The sequence below is a fragment of the Bactrocera dorsalis genome, chromosome 2 (assembly GCF_023373825.1).
Source record: "Bactrocera dorsalis isolate Fly_Bdor chromosome 2, ASM2337382v1, whole genome shotgun sequence".
NCBI lineage: Eukaryota > Metazoa > Arthropoda > Insecta > Diptera > Tephritidae > Bactrocera > Bactrocera dorsalis.
This window is the reverse complement of record NC_064304.1, coordinates 23,721,117-23,740,911: the sequence shown is the minus strand read 5'-3', so window position 1 is coordinate 23,740,911 and position 19,795 is coordinate 23,721,117. Positions and strand designations below refer to the sequence as shown.

Here is a 19,795-nt window from a genome sequence, read left to right as displayed (position 1 = left end):
ATTGGTAAATTATAACTTGATCTATTTTGTTCTTATTCTTTAACTTAGCTTTTTTCAAAAAAACAACAAAATAGTCATATAAATCAAGAATCTTGGATTTTGTCATATTTTGTAAGTCAAAAACTATAAACTCTGTAATCAAGTTTTTGATGAATGGCTTACACTCTTACCTATTTCTTGTTACCCTAACCCCTTTTAATAAACATATAGAATAAAATAATCCTCCTTAAGCGATCTGAGGACAGAGAAATTTTGACGAAAATGAGGCACTTATGCCAAGAAGGCTGCAATAACTGCTGAGTTCTCATGTAAGCATACCGTTTCCTACAGGGCAGCCAACGCTGTTTGTCTCACTCTACCTTTTGCAACCTATCAGCCTCATGTTTACCAGCATTTGTTGATACATATACATACATGCATACATAAGCATATATGTATGTGAGTGTGTGCCAAATCGTCCACTGACCTCTGACAGCATCTAACGGTCTGCCATAACAGCAGCCGTGACAAATGCCACAGCAAAACAAGAAATTAAATGTAAACAAAATAACAAAAACAAAATACGAAATTCACATGAAAACAAAAGGAGAAGAAAATAGAAGAAACCACAACAACAACAACAACAACAGCTGCAATGCTGGCGGCAGAAAGGAAAATAAAAGTAGAAATAAATAAAATCGGGCAGAACAGTTAGGCAACAGCGTGCACTTGCAACTTCACTGTGTTTTCTTCACAGCTGCTGCAGTGCCGCTGGAGTGTACTCCAATGTTGTGGCAACAACCATATGCACATTTACATACAAATGTTTATGTGGCTGTCACTTTGTTGTTTTTGTTGCTCTCCGTGTAATTATTATACGGTTTACTTGAGTATTTTTTTTATTTTTTTTTGTTTGCAATGTTAAAGCTCCCAACCAGCCATTAGCGTTGCCACACATGTGCCCTCGCCATGCAGCATCGCTCTGGTCGCCGCTGCTGTCCTCGAGGACGACAATTGCAAACGTTTGCTTTAATAACATTTAATGGCTCTTCCGTTGCACTCATATTTTCGCCTTTTTCTCCTCTCTTTTCACGTTTTTCTTTGTTTTTTACTTTGTTGTTTTGTTTTATTTTCGTATTTGTTGTTTATTTATGCGCTTATTGTTGTTTGTTTTTGCATTTTTGTGACATCGCTGACACACGTGTGGCATGCAACATGCATACATTGCACTTTATGCGGCATTGTTGAAGAGCGTTGCTGCTTACACATTTAATATTATGTGCTCTTCATTCTAACATTTAAGTTTTGTTGTTTCGTATTATTTGTTTTGTTGTTGGAAAGTTATTTTGCATATTTTTGCCTTATTTTATGTTCCACTTTTGTTATGGCGCTTGCATTGTTTCCGCGTGCTGAAATTGTACTCGAGATTACGGAGGATGTTAAGAACATTAAAATGAACTGAAAAACGAAAACAAGAAAAACCCGTTAACTTCAGCAGTACTGAAACTATAATACCCTACGCAGGTGTATTTCTTCTTCTTTACTGGCGTAGAAACCGCCTCGTGGTTATAGCCGAGTTTACAACAACGCACCAGTCGTTATTGCTTTTCGCTGTTTGGCGCTAACTGGAGATTCTAAGTGTAGCCAGGTCCTTCTCCATCTTGTCTTTCCAACGGAGAGGACGTCTTCCTCTTTCCTTTGCTTCCGTCTGTCTTCGTGTTTGCATCGACGATAAAAATTGCAGTCAGAAGGAGAAAGGTCTGAGCTGTAAGGCCTGTAGCTTCCCAGGCTCTACTTTCCATAAAGTTTTAGCCGGACTCGCAATACGAAGCCGAGCGATATTATGATGAAAAATTATTGCCATCTGTTTAGTCAATCACATATATCGGAGACTTTTCGTTAATCTTCCGTTAGCTGAGTTTTTGTCGATGCGTTCGCCTTTAATGCCTTGACTCGGTTTTAGAACTTCATCCGTTGAGTGGGCTTGTTAGTCAGAGTTCATTTATGATTTTTGGCTTTCAGAGTGGCCATAATGAATCAATATTTTATCACCATCGCAATCCGATGCCAACACGTTTCCTTTGTAGGGCTTTTCAACGTCTTTTGGTTTTAATTCTGCCTTCCAAATGAGCGAATATTTTTGGTATAAATTTTTTTTTCTGGTTGGAAAAGATATTTCAGAGTCTCCTGCTCTGTTATGTTCTTCAAAAGCCACGTTAGTTTCATGAATTCTTCTTTATACCAATTTATTCGCTATTATTTTTTTCTTAGAGTTCATCCTTCAACATTATTCTCTATTAGAGATTTAGTTTGTGTGACTCTGTAATCACTATTGAGACCTTAAAAGTTAGCTATTCATCAAATACATGGAATACTAGAAAACTAGAAAACTAGAAGACTCATAGTCTGTTTTCCTCTAAGAAGCACTTTTCTTAACCTTTAACTTACCTCTGTCCTCAGTTTTATAAAGAGACCCTTCAATAGCGCCCTTAATAATTACATGTTTTCCCAAATATTTTATCTCATTACATATTCTTGAATGATTTGATGGACGAACAGTTATGAAAAAATCAACCATCCAAAACTCCCAAATCGCTCTAAAACAATACAAATAAAGTCTTGTCAATGATCCCTGAATTAGAAAGTCAGCTGCTAGGAAAATCGTCCAGCTTCACTTTGCCACACCGTGAGTTACGAGACAACACAAACATGTCGCTTCCGCGGAGGTACCAAGAAAAACGATGACTGCTAAACAATTTGCAACAATTCAATCAAAAATTTGAATGCGCTCGCAATGGCAACTGATCACCGCCAATGTCAGATAATTCACTCACTCGTAAGACCAGCTGTCAGCTTTGGTGGAGGGCTCAGCAAACGACATTCAACAGATGGCTCTAGCTGTACCTGTAAGCGCGCCGTGATGAAGATGAAGCGCTTTGCATGCCACAATAGAAAACCGCAAATATGCTGCATTGAGATAAGAGTGACAGAACGTATGCGCATTGAACAATATGCCAAAGCCATAAAGATGCCACAACTTGACTGCGGTGGAATACATTCACCAACATATTTTATGAAATAGTTGTAGTTGGATTTTTACAAATATACCATATGCATAGGTATGTACATATAGTATGTATGTGTGTACGTGTGGCTTTGAAGCTGCAACATTGTAAGTGCCTGCTGTGTGCTTAAGCCAAATCCAGCGCAAGACATCTCGAAGACATCGCTACATCCATCCAAAAGTAGTTTAGCAATTTCTAAAGCTGCTGTGGCATCTAAGTTACAATGTACCTGGACGCGCCCTAATCCACCCAGTGCTTTACTGTCGGGCTTGTTGTTGTACTGCATAACGCTCCGTTTTTTTTTTTTGTTTTTTTGGTTGTGCCTTCCGCCTTTACATTTGCTGTCCAATGCCGCTGTCGCCTTTGCCTTTGGCTTAGCGCAGCTGTCAAATGTTTGTGCAAATTCTATAGGAATCAAGGTGAGCTCTTTATTTATGTTTGGGGATAAGCGCAAATATAAATACGAGCATTTGCAGCTGCAAGCGAGCTACAACAATAACAACAAGCAGCAAGAGCGAGAACAATAGCGCACAATAAAGTCGGCAGCGCAAGCAATAGCTGGAGCAGCGATAGTTGTAATAACAACATAAAGGCAAGAACAACAACAACAACAACAACCAAATAATAAAAACAACAACAACAAAGTCAATAATAAAAGTAGAAAATACAGCTAATGTCGCAGCAACAAAAACAAAAAACAACAACAAAAAAGCAACAACAAAAATATAACAACAACAACTACAATAGAAATACAAAAACAACAAACGCCAATAATAAAAGTAGCAGTAGTACATTGTAGAAATAGCCGACGCCGCAACAACAACAACAACAACAAAAATAACAACAACAACAAAAACATAACAACAACAACAATTTGCAATAAATACAACCCATAATGCCATCTTAGAAACCGCATAGAGACATGCGTTGTCTGCCAGGTCGCCAACTGCAGCGCCCGCCAGCCGTCTGGTCGCGTCCAACAAAAGCGCTTTCAGTAAATCGTGTCTTAAGACATGGATCTTGGCTGGCCAGCCGTGTGTGTGGTTTCGAAAATGCAAGTGAAACCCCATAAAAGTAAGCTGCACACAATCACACACACATACACACAACCGCAAGCATGAAGCAAGCAACAATTAGATATATCATACATACATACATATACACGCACACATGTAAGGAAATAATACTCCGCGCTTAAATAGCGCATATACACACAAACAAACATACGCGCTCATAGATCCAGACAGACAGTTGGCATTTAAAGCTGCGACGCAAAGCCGCTCAGTACGGAGCTAAGAATGTAGGCGATGCGACCAGACAATTGGACTGCCGCAGCGGCATACACACTCACATATATTTATATAAATATTCTACTAAATACAATAAAAGTGTGTAAAAATGTACTTATAATCGGACAAGCTGGAGTCAGCCAATGTCAGATAGCATCAAATGTTGTCTAACGCCATTCAACACGCTTCAAATGCGCTCGCCAACAGCCAAGTCGTCGTGAGTCGCATGAGATTGCGCTTAGCTGCCCCCGGCTCACTGCAACTTTACCTTCATACATAACTACATACATATGTACATATGTATATGCCTATAGATATACTATGTAGGTACTTCTCTCCCACTTTTGGCCACTTGCAATGGCGCGCATATTTTTCTTCACGCTCGTGCGGCTGCACTTTTCCTATTCAATCTTCGTGTGTCAATATTAAATGAATATGTAGATTTGCGATAGACAGCAACGAGGCGTAGCAGAATGTCTGCGATCTCCGCAGTCGCCTATTTGGGCAGCTACGTTGCGGTTTGTGTAAGTCTAGGCAGCCGTTTGCTTTGCGTTCGGCGTCTGCCGGTGGTTTATGGCTGAGCGGCAATGGCTCTTTATTAATGCTCGACCAAGGTTGCGTATTCTTTATGGGAGATTTGTGAGTGAGTGCACTTTGGCTTATCAGATTTACTGTTGCTTATTTAGATTGTGGCGGGGGAAGCGAAAAGAACTGGACGGGCTCATACATATTTGCTAAATTCTGGGATTTAATAGTGTATATCAAAATGAATGAAATTCGACTGCCTGCATGGAAGACTATTACGTTTAGACTGAGAGCCGTAGATTTTTTGTTTTTTTTTATTTTCGCTTTTTGGCAGAAGAAGTGCTAGAAATTGTTGTTTAAATGTTTATACTTTTGACAGGTCAATTTCCAGCCCACCATAATAAAACACATTTTTTTGTCAAAATTCGTTTTTTTAATTCCATATTGTATCCTTCAAGCGTAATAGAGTGATTATAGCGACACTCCAACTTTTTAATACCATTTTTGTGCCACGATTTGTCTTTTGTTTCAAAGTAGGTCTCAGTTTCCATGTTCACCTCTTCATTTGACAACTATTTTTTTTTCCAGCGAGCATGCTTATGATATCGGTGAACAGAAAATAATCGCCGGAGTCCAGATCTGGAATTTACGGTGGATGAGGAAGCAATTCGAATATCAATTCATGGACTTGTGTCATCGTTTTTAATGACTTGTGACACGGGGCATTGTCTTGGGGAAACAGCACTTTCTTTTTCTATAAACGTCTCAGAAGTTCCATACTTTGATTCCAATTTTGGATTACTCATTTGAGCTTCGACTGATAACTGGCGAATGACACGACGTGCTCCAAGGTCTAAATCGGAGCAAGATTTCCCGCATAGATCTCGGACTTTATGTATCCTCACCAAAAAAAAGTCTAATGGCGTGATATAACATGATCTTGGTGACCTAACAACCGTCCCAAAACGTGAAATTATCTGATAACCGAAGTGTTCTCTCAAAATATCCATTGATTGTTGTGATGTGTAAGAAGAGGCGTAGTTTTATTGAAACCAAATGACGCCGAGATCACGAACCTCAATTCCAAGTATCAAAAAATTGGTTATCATTGCATCGTAATGGTCGCCATAGACGGTTATCTTCACACCAGCATCATTTTTGAAGAAGTATGGACCGATGATTTCACCGGCCCACAAACCACACAAAGCCGTTGTTTTTCTGGATAAAGTTGCAGCTCTTGAATCTTTTCAGGTTACTCTTCATCTCAAATGCGGTAAGTTTGCTTGTTTACATACCCATTGAACCCACAATGGGACTCAACGCAGAACAATTTTGGCTCGAAAACGACGGAACTTTTTGAAGCTTTTCAAAAGACCATAGAGCGATGCGATGTCGCTTGGGGAGCTCGAATGGCTTGAATTCTAGCACAAGCTGTGTTTTGTACATACGCTTTCAATTTACGATCTCGACGTAAAATGCGCCAAGACGTTCCATACGTCAGTCGATGTTGCTGCGAACGGCGCCTAATCGACTCTCCACAGACTTCGTTTAGACTCTCAGCTACGGTCGTCATATTTTTTTACTGCGTGCTGGACGTGACCTATTCAGTCGAATATGATCCAATAACGGATGCTGGGTCTCAAGATGGGAGATGGTGTTGAGAAAAGTATGCTCAGTAGGCCGTTTTATGTTGTTCAGGCGTAAGTCTTTCGACGATGGAATGTCGAACAATGCTGAACAAAAATAACATGACAGCTTACCATGACCCATGTGCCATCTGTCAAAAAGAGGCATTTAGAAAAAATACCTCCATTTGATCACCTTTTAGGCAGGGATTTTTCAATTGCCCTGTTATATGCTTATTCGCTGATTTGGAACTACCGTCGCCAAACTTTGACAAATCGAAGACAAAGGATGGCTGATATCAATTATATTAATCTATAACATTTCATTTTTTGGTTTTGCAATGAAATCCAATCGGCTCAATTCTGGTTTTAAAACACAAAATCGTAATTTAGTGTTTGATGTCTTTAACAAAAACTATTTATGAATACCACGCATTTACTTACATATGTACATATACGTGTTTCCTGAGGCCTTAAGCACTAGAAATGCTTAATTTGGCTTACTTTTGCTCCAGAAAATTGTGCTTTGTAGTCATGTTACCCCCTCCTCTTCTCCAATAAAATAACTTCAAGCAACGAACTTAAGCTCATCAGCAATAAACACTAAACCTTTGTCTTCCTCTTCTTACTAAGAAAAGCCGCCTAATAGCACCAAATGCGCTTATCAATGAGGAACTCTTGCCTTTTGCTTTCACTTTCAACGAAAGTTCTCAACAAAAGTCGGCAACCAACTCAAAGCAAACACAAAACCAAATTATTGGACAGACAAACAGACGAGTCGGCGCACAGAAATAATTCACTGATTGAATTAATCCTTATATCCTTATAAGTAAATGCAATTTTGTGGTTCATTACCATGACTGAATGAGTGAATTAGTGGCAAGCAGGCAGCTGTAAGGGTTCGACGAAGCCTGCCAGTCATACGGCACCTGAAGACCCGGCTGCGCCCCATTTAGTTGGCTATTTAGGGTAATGTACTTAAGTCTGTACATCTATATGTAGCTGCGAAGCCTGAAACCACAAATAATGGCAAATAATTAATCAATTTTGCCGAACCTTCGTTTCGCCGCCTCCTCTCTTCCACCAATCTTCTCCATTTTCGCCAACGTCCAACACGATAAATCACCCGAAATGAAGTTGAAAATATTAATGCTGGCTGTCCGCAATTACACGGCTGCAGACTGCCACATTCAACGCTATTACAACAACAACCACAAATAGTATGCCTTAACTCTTTGCGCAAAGCCTCAACGCTGCTCAAGAACTCAGCACAATTGTTGCAAATTAAGATTATAATGGCGATGATAGAAATGGAAATGAAGATGCTGATGAGCTGGAAGATTAAGCTGTAGCAGAGATACAAGTGAATAGCGTTTTGTTTGTATGTCGTTTTCTATGCCGCAAAGCGTTGCCTGTGAAAATGGTGTTGCGGCCAAAGCTGTTGACCCAAAGTAGTTGGTTTGTTAGTTTGCTTTTGTTGTCGGCGCTTTTTGCTGCGGTGCCTATTGACCGCCTTTCTTCTCTTCACAACACTGTGTTTCGGCGAATTGTGTTTGTAGTTGCCACTTAGGCGTTGGATGTCTTAATTTAATTATGCGCAGAAAAGTATTAGATTGGCCGACTTGTTGTGCTGCAAAGGCAAAGTTGCAGTGACGCTTTAAGGTCGCAAGCGCCATGTAGGAAAACTGAATGGAACTGGCGTTGTCATAGCTTATATGTCAATGTCGTCGTATATCTTGTACAGATCATCGTTCCATTAGATGCGGTATTCGCCGTTGCCAATGCGCTAAAGACCATAAAACTTTCGCAGCACCTTTCTCTCGAAAACTCGTAACGTCGACTCATCAGATGTTGTCATCACCCATGCCTCTGCACCATATAGCAAGACCGGAAATAATGGGTGACTTAGAGAGTTTGCTATTTGTTCGTCGAGTGCGGACTTTACTTCTCAATTACCTACTCAGTCCGAAGTAGCATCTGTTGGTAAGAGTTATTCTTGGATTTCGAGGCTGACATTGTTGGTAGTGTTTACGCTGGTTCTAAGTTAGACGAAATTATCTACGACTTCGAAGTAAGCACCGTCAACAGTGGGTACCAAGTCACGAGTGCGACGATTGTTTGTTTGATGACATTTACTTCGCTTCTTTGTACAACCTGGAGAAATCCGAACTAATCTCGCGAAAGTTGAGGCCAATATTATCTGCTGATTGCTGATTTTCCAGGCCTGAAGTCACTCAGATAAGGTCCAATCAGTTTGTTGCTGGTGGGCTGTACCCTTTACTCACAGTTCGCTCTATAGAACCTTAGAAGCGGTGTTGAGGTGGCTTATCCCAGGGGTCTCCCTCTTTGTGGATTAGGCAAAGCACATTCCAATCATCGAATATTTGAATAGCTCGGCTGACAATCCATCGGACCCCGCCGCTTTGTTGTTCTTCAGACGGGTAATTTTTCTTTCTTTCTTTCGTTCTACGAGTTATTTAAAGCAATTTTCTACTCTACTGTCTCAAAAATAAATCATAAATGCTGACGCCTTTTTAGAGAATATTAAAATAAAAAACATGCGAACAATCTGTGTTCGATTTTTTGATGTTTTTGATTTTTTAGGGCAACACTGAAATAATACTTTACGATTTGGTCGAGTTCAGCTTGATTCTTATATAACTTTCTAATGGTAATTTTTCCTATAGGGTAGTCTCTTGTACATGATTTTGTTAAAAAAACATGTGTGTCTTTCTTTAGAAGCAAGAGAAATATAAAGGTCAGCAATACCGCAGAAAGTGCGCGCTAACTGTACTTGTCCTGGTTAAAGCGTAAGCTGAGGTTTCTAGTTAACTGGACGAAAACGAAACTTAAGGCAAGCAATAAGAAGACAAAGCACGCATAACTACTACACAACTAGATACAAACTTAAAGCAGCAATCAACGAAATGCTCCTAAAGCTTAAGATTTGTGCTTTTAGAAGGAATTTGTTTGGCATAAATATGAATTAAGCAAGCCTAGACGCAAATAGAGACATTCAAATAATAAAATAAAATAAAATTTGTAAAGTATGAAAAAAAAAAAAATATATAACGCAAAATTTTTAAAAATATGTATTTTTCCCATAACTTTTTTATGCTTTTTCCAACTGCAACCCAAAACCTCGACAAATTCAAAACAAAGTAAAAATGCCGAAAACTAAAAACTGCCTGTGGCCACAATCAACTGCAGAAAAGCCAATATTTTATCACTAAATTTCGCTTAAAATAAAATTCTGTGTCCAACTTTCACAATCACCATTCACCACAAAGCGAAATTGACTGTCATCAATTGCCGCAGGATGCAGGCACCATTTTTCATAATTCTGTGAAATTCTAAACTTTCGTCATTAAACGTTTTAGTAGGTTTCGGCAAAATTCTTTTCACGCATTGTTTTATGGTGTTCGGAATTGAATTGCTTTTTGGTGGAAACTGTGTGTTGGTGATTTTGATGGCTTTTGCTAAAACAATATACTTTGTGTATTTATGAATTCAATTTGTAGGATTTTAAATGCTTGGAAAAATATTTTAAAACTTTTATGGCTTCAGCTTTTATTCACTTTAGTTTTTATTCAAAAAGATTGGAGATATGGCAATTGATATACATATGTATGTGTGAACTACATATATGAGTTATGAATAGAGAGTATTACGAAGATCGTTCCAAAGTAAACAGGAATAAAAAAAAAAATTTGAACAAATGATTTTTTTGGCAAACTCGATTTATTGTATTCAAAATAGTCTCCTTCTGCTTCAATACAGCTTTTTGCACGGTCCAAAAGCGTTCCACATGCTTTTGCTCGTTGGCCGGTATGACCGCCAGTATGCCGGTGCAAGCCTATTGAATGGCCTCTACGTCTGCATAACGCTTTCCATTCATGGGCAAATGCATTTTTCGAAAAGGAAGAAGTCGCACGGTGCCATATCTGGTGAATTTTAATGGTATCAGGTGAATTCGGGGTATTAATAGTTAAAATGTGATTTTGGTCAAATAATTGGTCACAGCGTCGATCGATGAGACGGGCTCTGAGCACTTTTTGGTCGTGTGTCAATTTGTGCGGAACAAACCGTGTACACACCTTTCGTAAGCCCAAATGTTCTGTCAAAATGTTATAAATCGATGTTTTGGAGATGTTCAATTCCATTTCCATGAATTCCAATGATGAGTTGGGCTCTTTTTGATGAATTCAGTTTCGATGGAATCTCCGGTGATTACGGATTTTGATTGGTCCACATGTTGATCGTCATTCAAGTCCTCACGACCACTTTGAATCGCCATAAACTTGCTTCATCAGTTGAAACGTTTCGGTAAAAGTTTTTCCAATTTTAAAACTAAATCTAATGTTGGTTATTTGTTCGAAGCTCATCAACATGCTGACACTTAAAACGCAATAATTTCACTTCCAATCAATGAAATGTTATGAAATTCTCATTGGACAATCGAGTAGATTCTAACGCACCACGCCGATTTCACATTTTAAGTGCAGACATGTTGCTATGCCCTTGTTGTTTTTATTGAATGTTTGAGCCTCCTTGCACTCATTATCCACTCTTGGGTATCGAAGGACTATATTCCTTGTGAACAATATGGCCTAACCAGTGCATTCGTTTGTTTCTTGTGTGCTTAACTGCATCCATCTCTTCGTAAAGCACATATAGTTCATGGTTGCATCTTCAAATATTCATCACTGTCATGTTCAGCGTCATCGTTCATGTTACTGCGCCGTATGAGAGAATTATAGTACGTAACTTTTGTTCGTCGTGGAAAGAATCTGTTTCTTAATTGTCCAGCGATTCCAAAGTAGCGCCTTTTGTCAAGAATTATTTCAGCGCTTGATTTGAAATTTATTGCCACCGACAGTGACGTAGTTCCCAAGACCAATATCTGTCGTTTCTTTTTGATATGCTGAAAAAGTTGCGCCGACGGCTTTGTCATTAAAGCCTACGGTGTCATTGTCATCTGGGGACCCTCGTAAATTGGTACTTTTAGAGCAGACAGTGTCACTGCGGTTCAGATTAGTGCGTATCACGTTATTAAGAGAGAAAATTACCGTGTCAAACCTCGTCTGGTATCGAACGGCTTGGAGAGGTCTTCCCGATTTTGACGGAGCTGATGATTCTGCTCAACCTTACCTGTATAACCATGTGAAATTCCTAACATAATAGCCGTCATTAAGAATTAAAATTATTGAAGTCTAAGAGCCTTAATCCAATTTTCAAACCGGTTACGTTTTATGAAATTAAATTGTTGCCCACAATTAGGCGCAATCACGACATTTATGCGAAGTCACAAACCCATCCAGAACGGCTGCTTGAAGTTTGATTTGTGCGCTTTTACCGCTTCAAAGCAAGCAAAACATAAATACACCAAAACTTGGAAACTAAAATAGTTCAAAATTATCTAATTTGTAGATTTTCCAACATGCTGAGCAGTTGAATGGAATGCTTAAAGGTTTTGACAAATGATGCAATGTCATGTGGTAAGCTGCTACATTTGTTAGTGTCTCTTTAACGCAAACGGAGACAAATTATTAAAAGTTGCAAAGCGGCATTGAACCCTCAGTTGTTGCGTGTTTCTAAAACAATGGAAAACAGAAAGTAAAAAACAGGAACAAGGAGTAACAATAAAAATAAAGTTTGACTATGCAGACACCCTCAAGCTGTGTTCAAAGCTGCCCATTGCGTAACAAGCGTGCCACAAACGACCACACGCACGACCTGCTATACATATAAGTGTGTGAGTGGGTGGACATAACGACATGCCTTTGCATATGGAAGTTGCCACACATGCAGCTCAGCTATTTGAGGCAATTTAGAAATTTTTGAACAAGCATGCGGACACACCCCCAGAAAAAAATACCGCCGTTGTGAGTAATGACTTTGGTTACCCCTTTTGTTGGTGGCAAGCACAAAACCATAAACATCCACAAACACACATCTCAGCACACATATGTGTTTAAGTGTGTGAGGGCATACCACTTTATGACGCATTTTTATTTTGCCGTCCTTTTCATTATATGGTTGCCACAGGCCCTCCGTGCCGTCTGGCATGCCATCGCCGCTTAATTTTTTGCATGTCGCCGAAAACTCCTCAGACGCACAACTATAACTAGCCAACAACAACAACAACTGCTTGAATTGTTATTGTGTTGGCCTTGCGTGTTGCTGTTCGCTCGCTTCCGTTTGTTACTGGAAAGTGTAGTTGCTGTTCATTTTTGTTGCTACTCGCATTGCGTGTGTGCCGTCGGGCGCAAATTTTTCCGGCTGTCACAAAAGGCAATGTCAGCTATTTACTCAAATGGCACTTGCAATGTCCTGCGACCCTGCAACCCTCCGCAAGCAGGTTTCTATGGTTCTGTGTGTTTGTTGAGCGCTCTCATTGTGGTTGCTCATACGCCGTGTTGTTTGTACAGCTGTCGCTGCTGCGGTGAAAAATATGTGCAAATAAAATAATAGCGGTGATATGTCTTGTGGAAATTTATTTTTTTTTAATGTTTTTTTTTTGTCATTTCATGTGTGTTTTTCAAGAAATTTTAGTTTTAGCAGGAAACACTCTTCATTTAAAAATATAGAATTCTCTAATAGATTTGATGTTATAAAGAATTGACAAGTTGGAGTGGCAAAATGGCTTTGATAGCTGGTGATTGCAGTTGCCAACCTTTAGTCTTTCCATAATATAAATTTCAGCTCGAGCTCTAGAATTAATTCCAACCTAGTCCCTCAAGGACCTCCATAAACCTTTAAGTTATGGGTGAAGCAGTGGCGAATCCACAGGGGAGGTTTCTGGATGTCAATCGGAAATGTTAATTTAAATTCAGAAGAATTTACGAAGTACTATTACCATTAAAAATATACAATTTTCGAATACTTTTTCCACTAAATCTAAATCGTATGTTATGAATAGAGCATTCAATATTGGCCTTTAAAGCCTGAAGAGAGTCTGGTTTATTGCTTAAGTCACAATTTCTGGAAATAATCGATTCTTCAAACTTTTCTCGCAATAATTCGGTATGACACATAGCACCGTCTTGTTGAAACCAGTTGTTGTCAGGATCAACTTCTTCCAATGGCGACCGTAAAAAGTTGTTTATCATCGATCTATACCGCTCTCAATTGATAGTAACGGTGCCACCAGCTTCATTTTGAAAGAATTAAGGGTCGATGATTCCACCAGACTAAAAATCATATCAAACCGTCCATCTAGGCGAATTAAATGGTTGTTCATGAATAATTTGCAGATTTTCTTCGCAACACAATCGACAGTCATCCTTATTTATTCGCATGAAAGTGACCCTCATCGGAGGTGATGTTTTCTTTTATCATTTTCAAGTTGTTCCAAGGCAAAATCAGCCAATTCATGTCTATTACGGAGGTCCAATGGCTTCAGTTCTAGAGTGAGAACAATTTTGTATGGATGGCAGGCCAAATTTCTTCTCAAAATCCACCAGGTTGTGGTTTGAGACAGTTCCAATTATTGAGAATTTTTCTTGGATCAATAAATTGCGGTTTTTTCAATACTTGCCTGAACGGCAGCAGTCTCTAGTTCGAACGGTTCTTTATCTTATTGCCATATATATATATTTTTATATACACATATATTCCCAACTTCAGATCGGCGGAAATTTTTTCTTTTCTTTTTTTATATTTTGTCTTACATTTCCAAAGGGTTTCAACCTACTAACATAACTTCTGCTTCACACTATTTCACTTTTGACTATTTTTAAAGTATTTTGCACTGCACTAAATTAACTAATAATATTATGAAGCTATAGTTAATTAAGTTATGTATCATTTTTTTGTATGTATGTATTTCTTAAATGCCAATTTTGCTTGAAAATAACATGCTATTCACTCATACTCTGCATATTTAAAGCACTGCTGTTAAAAAACCAAAATTAGCTTGATAAATCGTAAATTTTCGCTGTCTCAAATATCCCAAAAACCTCCAAAACAAAAAGAAAAAGAAAAAAAAAACAATTTTCCAATTGATTAACGGCGGACATTGCTTCGAGTTTGCAGCAAGGAGAAGTGGAGTGGTGTGAGCAGGCTAACGAAGCAAACCTTACCAAAAAATGTTCTTTTCTTTTTTTCTGCTTTCTTTTCTTAATAAAATTACGCGTAAATATACACATTCATACACATATATACTTTTTGACGTTGACTTGTTTACATAATATTTCTGCTTGTTTATTTGCAGGATGATTTACCGGGCCAAGCGTTGTTGGATGTTGTTTTCGCCAGACTTAATTTAATCGAAACTTCATATTTCGGCATACGCTATATTGACGAGGAGAATCAGACGGTAAGTAAAAGTGCGATGGTAGTTATAAACACTGTATATAGATGCCTACACATACTGTTATATATTTATATGTATGTATGTATTTAAAGAGAAATGTTTGTGAGTATGAAATTATGTGCTGCCAATTCCAAGCCAAGTCAGCTACTTTGCTGCGCACACAGTCATACAATATTTGGCACATACTTTTACTTCAGCGTTCATATATCGTAGCATACATTGGGGGGTCGCATTGCAAACTTTCCGCTCGTTTAGGCCGTAATTCATTTTGTGCCTCGTTTTCATGCGCATTCATTGAGCCGTAATGATGGTACAAAGTGAAAAGCTGTCACTAAAATGAAAGCAAAATATATACACACATACATATAAACACATATACCTATAAAGCTATACATTTACTGTGAATTCCTTTATATTATGTGTGGTATAGTGAATTTCATTTACCTGTTTGCCCTTGGCAAGAAATTATTAAATAAATTTCACTTTCCATTTCCCTTTTACCACGTACACACACATAAACCAGTGCAATAACAACTCTGCAAGACAGTTAGGCAGTCGGCGAGACCTTGAAAATGTGCCACACACAGGCAGAGGAACTGAGAAACTGAATAATTTGCGAATATTCGCGCTGTCTGCGGAGCCACTATACATATATGGTATAAAAGTACATGATAACTTCGCAAGAGTTACCGTTACAGCGCTGCTTATGGCAGCTTGTCACACAATGGGGTGCAGCAGCGCAAAAAGTTTGCCAGACTGTCAGTCGGCCGCGAACTTCTTCGCCGTGTGAGTTGTATTGGCAGCCAGAAAGCATTGTCCTTGAAGGCTTTTCACTTACCTTTGCACACAAATCAGCTGCACGCGCATAGTTTGTTTTTACGAGCAGCCACATGCCACGCACACACATACATATTTAATATATCTTACTTCTAGATATAAACATATTTATGCAAAGTTTATTGCCTCCGCTGTGACTTTGAATCAGCGCTTCCTGCCACATCGCATGTCGAACGGTGCTTTTCGCTGTTCATTTCGCCAGTGGCAACCTTTTTCCAGCTAAATCGCTTTTATGCTCATATTATGCAGTCCCCATTACACATACATATATAGTTTCGCTTCAATAAAATGGCAGATAAAGCGGGCATAAGCTCACTAACAAAGTAGTTTATGATTCCCGGTGTGTGTTGTGCCATGTGCTCGCACATAAATATTTTATTAGTCAGTACAGATATGTATGTGTGTGTAAGCTTGTTTTACTACTTCATTATTGTTTGCAGGCAAAAGTTCGAACTGACTTTCGCAAGGTCACAGAAGTCTGTTCTTGACAGTGCTACTTTCTTAGAATTTAGTTGAGGAGAGTGTTTATACAGTAACAATTTTAAAGAAATAAGATTCAGCGTGAAAAATATATTCTTAAAAGAGTTTTTGCTTTGATTTCGAGCTGTCAGTTTGTATGGCAACTATATGTTATATTGATCTGATATCAGTGGTTCCAACAAATGAGGAGTTTCTGACTAGTTCGCATATACTCGTACGCAGACGAACTGACCGACATGACTAAATTGGCTCAGCTCGCCACTCCGCTCATTTGTATGTTTCGAGGTAGGCCTAAATCGAAGCGGGATTGTGTGCATAGACTTTAGACTTTACATATCCCCACAGGAAAAAGTCTAAAGCTGTGATATCACATGATCTTGGTATCCAATCGACAGACCCAAAACGTCAAATTATCTGCTCACCGAAGAATAAATCCATTGATTGATGTGGTGTATGGGAAGTGGCGCCGTCTTGTTGAAATCAAATGTCGCCGAGATCACGAGCCTCAATTTCAAGTATAAAACAGTCGGTTATCATTGCACAGTAACGGTCGTCATAGACGGTGATATATGGAACGATGATTCCACCGGCCCACAAAACACACCAAACTCTTATTTTTTCTGAATGAAATGGCAGTTCTTGATTTTCTTCAGGTTGCTCTTCGTCTAAAATGCGCCAATTTTACTTGTTTACAGACCCATTGAACAAGAAATGGGCCTCATCGCTTGACAAAATTTGGCTGAAAAATGTCTGAAGACTTCAGTTCTTGCTCAAGCTGTATTTTGTACCAAGTTATGTAGCTTGGAATGCCTACTTGGATCACCTGTATATATACCTTATAGGATCTTCCATATTTCCTTCTTCCTTTACACACTTCGTGACAAGCTTAGTATATCCCGTCTAAATATTCGAGTTTGTTTTTATGTCAGTGCTTTGAACTTCTTTGTAAGACTTTAATTGGAATAAATTTTCATCATGAAAACTGCTGTGAAAGTAAAAGAAAGCGCTGAAAATCTTAATAACAATCATTATTTATATTTCTTTCATTTTTTGACCTAGTCACCTGCCTACTTCAAATGATTATAATTTTTCTATTTTTGTCTTTTTCTAGCATTGGCTGGATCCAGCGTCTCGTATATCACGACAGCTCAAACCCAAGTCAGATCCATATGATTTGTATTTTGGTGTAAAGTTCTATGCAGCAGATCCGTGTAAATTACTCGAGGAAATAACGAGGTAAGTTGTTACTTAAGAGTATGTATTGTATTAGTTATCGCGAGAAAAATGTAATCTTTATGCCGCCACCCAAACAAGTCTATTGATGACTTGTTTTCAACACTTTATATACGGTATGTTTCCTTAAACATGACCGCATAATATAATATATCGTTGTTCGAAGCTCCAATATAGTAAGAAAATTGAACCAATCATGATATGATCATACCGCTTTGGAACCCACTGAACTTTCAAACGTCTAAGTTGTACGAGGGCTGCTATATATATTTCTGGCCTAATAATGAAAATAGGAATATTTATCAACGAAAATGGTTTTATTGTTTTTCAAAATATTCTCCATCAAGATTTATACACTTTTGCATGCGCTCAAACCAATTTTCGAAGCACTTTTTCCACTCCGATTGAGACACCTCCAAAACATGGTTTTTGAATGCTTCAACTCATTTTCTGACGACGAAAATCGTTGACCACGTATTATTTTCTTGATGTGTGGGAATAAAAAGAAGTCATTGGGTGCCAAGTCAGGGCTGTACGGCGGATGACCCATCAATTCGACGTTTTGGTCGGTCAAAAAGGCGCTGGTTTGAGCCGATGTGTGAGAGCTCGCATTGTCATGGTGCGCAATGATTCGTCTTCTCTTGCTCGTTTTTCGAATTTCTCCGAAGACTTCAGGCAAACAAATGGTGGTGTACCACTCAGAATTGACTGACCTACGTTGCTCAAGCGGAAGAGTCGCCACACGACCAGTTTTGCCGAAGAAACAGGCAACCATTTGCTTCGAAGTGCTTCTTCCACGAACAACTTTCGTTCGATTTGGCTCGTCTTGGAAGACCCACACGGTCGATTGCTGTTTTTTTTCGGGCTCATACGCATAGATCCATGATTCGTCACCTGTGACGATCTTATAAACGTCTTTTGAAGCACTGCGATCGTATTTTTTCAGCATTTCTTTACACCAATCCACACGAGCCTTTTTTTGAGCGATTGTCAAATTGTGCGGGATCCAACGAGAACAAACCTTTTTTACGGCCAGGTGTTCATGCAATATCGAATATATGCTGGTGGGAGAAATGCATAGGCATGGCTCTATCTGAAGGTATGACGGTCTTGCATTATCAGTTCACGTACGGCATCGATGTTTTCTGGCACAACGGCTGTTTTTGGACGACCTTCACGGAATTCGTCTTTGAGCGAGCGTCGGCCACGATTGAATTCGTTGTAACAGTTTTTCACAGTGCTATAGGATGGTGCTTCATAGCCATACAAAGATTTTAGTTCATCGATGCACTCTTGTCGTGATAATCCACGTCGAAAGTTGTGAAAAATGATCGCACGGAAATGTTCACGAGTTAATTCCATTTTTTGGCCGAGATGAATTTTTTAATTCCCTGTAAATAAAACAATTGACGATTAAATGGCAAAACGTTCTGAGTGACGTTATGCTAAAAAATGTCAAACTTTCCAATGGAAATGTCAGATTGCACCTGGCAACACTTAGTGTTGCCTAGGCCAGAAATATATATAGCAGCCCTCGTAACAAGTCTTGCGGTTGCAGAAATTGTGTCAAAAGTCACAAGTTCACGTTCTTTTCTCTTCAAGAAGCTGCTCATTTGTCTAAACCATCGAACCGCTTTGATCCATTTCGATGTTCCCTGATTTTTTTAAGAAAAACTCAGGCACTTCAAATTTAATAGGGAATATTTGTTATCATTCCGAAGAACAGTTGGCATTTATGGTTGACTGTTTTAATCATGAGAAGAGTTTCAAATATGCTTAACTATATTGGACATCACCATCTCCCAAAAATAGTATAAAACTTCACATATCTAACCCAACACTATGAAAATTGCTTACATGCAGAAATATCCAAAAATTTGCCCAAATGCCATAAGTAAAACTAATATTTGCTTCTCAGAAGCAATTAGCATAGAAATTTCGAAATTTAAAACCACAAATCAAAATCAAAAAGCATTTCTATTTTGACGCAAAATTACTTTGCAACAAACAAATATTTGTCTACTTCAAAGAAATGCATAACAATAATTGCTAATGCGCAAAATTTAAGCTTAAGGCAAGTAAATATTTACGCCAAAAGGCTAATATATGCACATGAATGCTTACATAAGCCCATTTTTGTGCAATTTAAATAAAAGACAGAATATTTATTATTGTTATGCAATCTCATTATCGTCTATGTATGTATGTACATATGTACAAGTATATTGTATTATAGAAGCTGAGAAAAGCTTTTGAAGAACCGTTGCAACAAATTTTAATCGCCCTAATGAGTCGCCGGAAATTCGCAATTAAACAAATATTTCCGTTTGAGGCAACAAACAAGTGTGTTTGTTGGCAAATATTTTCGAGACATAATCGATCGAGCCATTGAAAACGGTCAACTGCAACAACAACTAAGCAAACAATACGGCAAGGCAACTTTCG

General features: G+C 38.6%; 1 protein-coding gene across 8 annotated transcripts in view; it reads left to right on the top strand.

The window, feature by feature from the left end:
- LOC105231102 (band 4.1-like protein 4) overlaps nucleotides 1–19,795 on the top strand; it is a 224,591-nt gene that overhangs the window by 124,833 nt on the left and 79,963 nt on the right. For all 8 annotated transcript variants that reach the window (XM_049450541.1, XM_049450538.1, XM_049450537.1 and 5 more), the window contains 2 exons: nucleotides 14,699–14,803; nucleotides 17,229–17,353. In XM_049450541.1, the coding sequence (XP_049306498.1) occupies nucleotides 14,699–14,803; nucleotides 17,229–17,353 (230 nt within the window). The remainder of the gene's footprint in view (nucleotides 1–14,698; nucleotides 14,804–17,228; nucleotides 17,354–19,795) is intronic.